This window comes from Helianthus annuus, chromosome 17 (genome assembly GCF_002127325.2).
Source record: "Helianthus annuus cultivar XRQ/B chromosome 17, HanXRQr2.0-SUNRISE, whole genome shotgun sequence".
Taxonomy (NCBI): Eukaryota; Viridiplantae; Streptophyta; class Magnoliopsida; order Asterales; family Asteraceae; genus Helianthus; species Helianthus annuus.
In genome coordinates, this window is record NC_035449.2 from 103,323,935 (window position 1) to 103,327,966 (window position 4,032).

Genomic DNA, 4,032 nt, shown 5'->3' on the forward strand with positions numbered 1-4,032 from the left:
GGTTGGACAATTTCTTTTCCAATGTCCTATCTCTCCACATTCAAAACATGGATCATTTGTAGCAACCTTTTGCTTCTTCTCTTTTGGTTTGGTGGGTTCTGCTTTAGCCTTTCCCTTCCCTTTTCCCTTGACGTGTCCATTTCTTTTAGCATAGTTTGCTTTAGATTCGGGGTGGGGCCTCTTCTTGTTGCCTCCTTCATTGATCGCTAGAACGGGTAAAGCCCTTTTACCAATTCCCGCTTCGGCCGTTTTGAACATTGCATGAAGCTCACCAATACTCTTGTCCCATCCATTCATGTTGTAGTTCATCACAAAGCTCTCAAATTTCTTTGTTAAAGAGTTGAGGATCAAATCCGTAGCCAACTCTTTAGAGACAGGACAATTTAGCCTTTCGAGGCGATCAACATGGCTTTTCATCTTAAGGACATAAGATGATACCGATTGGGTTTCCTCCATTCGACATGCATGAAGATCTCGAACCGTTTCGAAGCGTTCTACCCGTGCTTGTTGTAGGAACATTTCCTTCAATTGGGTAATCATGTCGTATGCTCATGATGTTCAAAATCCTTTTGAATCTCGGGAATCAAAATTCCTAACATGAGGCAAGAAGCTTGCATAGTATTCTCGATATACTTAATCCAATCGTTATAGGCATCCTTATCTTCCATAAGATGTTCATCGGGATTAGGATCTTTCAACACATAGGATATCTTTTCTTACTTGAGAACGATTCTTAAGTTTCGATATCAATCCATAAAGTGTTAAGATAAAAACGATCCTTTTCTAGGATTGTTTTTAGTGATAGGTTACGGACGGTTTTGGGTAATATTGTTAGCGGCCATCTACAAAATTTAACAAGGTTCAAATTTTAGTATTTTCGATATTATTATATTTTAATCATTAATACCCTTTTATGTCTCATAGACAATTAATAATTAAAATCTAGAATCCAACGTTACATTTAAATATTAGTTAGGTGACCTTTATCCCATTGTTTAAATTAACAAGGTAGTCAACGTTTGACAATTGCAACCCTTTGCAACTTCTAGCCTTATGGGATCGGTTAAACATCTTTATGTTTAGTTAGCATGTTTAATCCCATCAACACCTTTTGTTCGCCATGCTTTGGTGACCCTAAGTTCATGGTTTCCAAATCAAGTCGTCCAACTTACACACACGTGTGAGTTTATACACATAAGTGGTTAGGTGACCTTTATCCCACAAACATGGTAAACCCACCTCAAATATACAAGTTCCCTCAAATGTGGTTAGGTGACCTTTATCCCACAATAAGAGTTCCCAAGTAATTCAAGTGTTGTATAAAAGGATGGTGTTTGACTTGTTTTATAAAACGGTTTTTAATATTTCAAAATTTTAGTTTAGAAAATATTATGTACCATACATTTGCATGCATTCAAATCAACGGTACTTTAGTGAAAACTAATTTTCAAGGTTCTTTTTAATAAAACCCATTTTATTATAAAATCATTAATTTTTTAATAAAACCTTTATTAACCATTTTAATGATTTTGTTAAGAACCAATTTATTAACCATTTTAATGATTTTGTTAGTAAACCTGAGGGTGCAAGCACGCCCGGTCAAGAAGGTTTAAATGGGTAGTGTTGCTGCTTGAACCGCTCCCTGAAGCAGAAGGAGGTTCGGCAGATGTTGGTGGATAATCACGTTCAGGTGTGTGCGATTATGGAGAACCATGTTGACTCGTCTAATGTGGCTAGTGTTTGCAAAAAAAGTGTGTGGGATGTGGGATTGGGTTACGAATGATGACTGTTATGATAAGGGAACGCGAATAATGGTGGGGTGGGATCCTAATGTGGTGGATGTTATGATCCTATCTCATTCGGATCAGGTCATTCACACCCAGATTATGTTTAAGTTGGACCGTAAGTCTCTGTTCTGTTCTTTTGTGTATGCGCATAATCAGTATAAAAGGAGGAGAGATCCTTGGAGTAATATTCGTATTCATAGTACGTTCATGCATGATAAACCGTGGTGTATGCTGGGAGATTTCAATGAGGCGTTGTTTCATGATGATGTTCTTGCTGGTTCATCGAATTAAGTATAGGAAACAGGGAGTTTAAGGAATGTGTTCATGACATTGAAGTGTTTGATCTCAGTCGGTCAGGCCTTCAGTTTACGTGGACTAACAATCAGAAAAACCGTGCTACTATCTTAAAGAAACTCGATAGGGTTACGGGGAATGTGTGCTTGATAGATGCCTTTCCAGCAACTTCAGCTTATTTTCTGCCTTACTGTATATCTGATCATAGCCCTTGTGTATTGAAGCTGCCTAATGTGACTCGAGACAAGCCGAAACCGTTCAAGTTTGTTAACTTAATCGCTGACAAGAGTGGGTTTCTGGATGTCGTTAATTCGGTTTGGAGTAGGGATATCCAAGGTCATCGAATGTTTCAACTGGTGAACAAGCTTAAGCTGCTTAAAACTCCGTTAAGGAAGCTGTTTTTCAAACAAGGGAATTTACACGAGAAGGTTAACATGACCAGGAAAGCTTTGGAGGATTGTCAAAAGGCCATTGATAGTGATCCATTAATTGACGTCTTGAAAGACCAGCTGGATCGATTGGTGCATGATTACAAGGAGGCGGTTAAGGATGAAGGTTTATTTTTGAAACAGAAGTCTAAAGTTGAGTGGCTTTCGCTGGGGGATTCTAATTCTAAGTTTTTTCATAACGTTATCAAAGCCAAGAACCATCGGAGCCGCATTTTTACTATTAGAGACGGTGGCGGTATCTTGCATGAAGGCGGTATGGTTCCACAAGTTCTGGTTGATCATTATATGGATTTCTTCGGGAATGTGGGGAACACTAGTATGCAGCCTTCTCCTGATTTATTTCGCAATGTGTTAGTGGCCGATAAAGCTGCTCATATGGTCAGACAAATCACTGATGATGAAATTAAATTAGCGATGTTCTCTATAGCTGGTAACAAATCTCCTGGGCCGGATGGGTACACTTTGGTGTTTTTCAAGAAGGCTTGGGATATTGTGGGCAACGATGTGTGTCACGCTGTGAAGGATTTTTTTCACAATGGGCAGCTCTTGTAACAGGTAAACCATACGGTTCTTACTCTTATCCTGAACGTCTGTACCCCTTCGTTGATTACGGACTATCGACCCATATCTTGTTGCAATACTATCTACAAATGCATTAGTAAAATCATTACTAATCGTATTAAAGATGGCTTGTGTAACATTGTTAATATCAATCAGTCAGCGTTTGTTCCTGGTAGAAGAATTACAGATAACATTTTGCTGACTCAGGAGATTATGCATAATTATCATCGTAATCAGGGGCCGCCTAAATGTGCTTTTAAGGTTGATATTCAAAAGGCTTATAACACAGTTGATTGGAAGTTCCTTGAACGTACACTGATGGGGTTTGGATTCCATTGGAAGATGGTTAGTTGGATTATGGCATGTGTGACCTCTACATCGTTTTATATTGCGATTAATACGAATCTGTATGGGTGCTTTAGAGGGAAATGTGGTCTTCGACAAGGCGATCCAATGTCTCCGTATTTGTTCACGTTAGTTATGGAACTGTTAACGCTGATTTTGCAAAAGCAGGTTTCGTTGTCTAATGATTTCAGATTTCAACATAAGTATGATAAGCAGAGAATTATAAATTTGTGCTTTGTGGATGATTTATTTCTGTTTGCTCTGGGTGATCACAAGTCAGCTAGAGTCATTATTGACGCCATTAATGATTTTAAGAATGTGACACTCTGGGATTTCCCCGAGCATTATCTTGTATGCCCTGGTGTATATATATTGATTATTAAATGAAAGTTGCGTATTGTTTAGATGTTCTATGTGATCCTTGCATTATGTGTATGTACATTATATATATATATATGTGTATATTACTAGTGAGCCGAAACCGCAAGACCCGACTCGAGACCACCTAGTCTCGAGTAACTCACACCGGTTGGGCCGCAACCCCCTTGGTCCACCCGAAAGCCCATTAGTGCACACCTTGAGATATAAAACCCATC

General features: G+C 38.7%; 1 protein-coding gene across 1 annotated transcript; it reads left to right on the plus strand.

The window, feature by feature from the left end:
* The first annotated feature begins 1,811 nt into the window (after nucleotides 1–1,811).
* LOC110924641 lies at nucleotides 1,812–3,823 on the plus strand. The gene is made up of 3 exons (XM_022168632.1): nucleotides 1,812–1,902; nucleotides 2,085–3,034; nucleotides 3,248–3,823. The coding sequence occupies exons 1-3, from the start codon at nucleotides 1,812–1,814 to the stop codon at nucleotides 3,821–3,823; spliced, it is 1,617 nt and encodes a 538-aa protein (XP_022024324.1).
* Nucleotides 3,824–4,032: the final 209 nt, after the last annotated feature.

What these genes read in the sequence shown, in the direction of transcription:
- LOC110924641 (XM_022168632.1), top strand. Translation starts at nt 1,812, where the DNA reads ATGGTGGGGTGGGATCCTAATGTGGTGGATGTTATGATCCTATCTCAT. An exon ending in GATTATGTTTAAGTTGGACC is followed by an intron (nt 1,903 to 2,084) that starts GTAAGTCTCTGT and finishes AATTAAGTATAG; the next exon opens with GAAACAGGGAGTTTAAGGAA. An exon ending in GGGATATTGTGGGCAACGAT is followed by an intron (nt 3,035 to 3,247) that starts GTGTGTCACGCT and finishes AATATCAATCAG; the next exon opens with TCAGCGTTTGTTCCTGGTAG.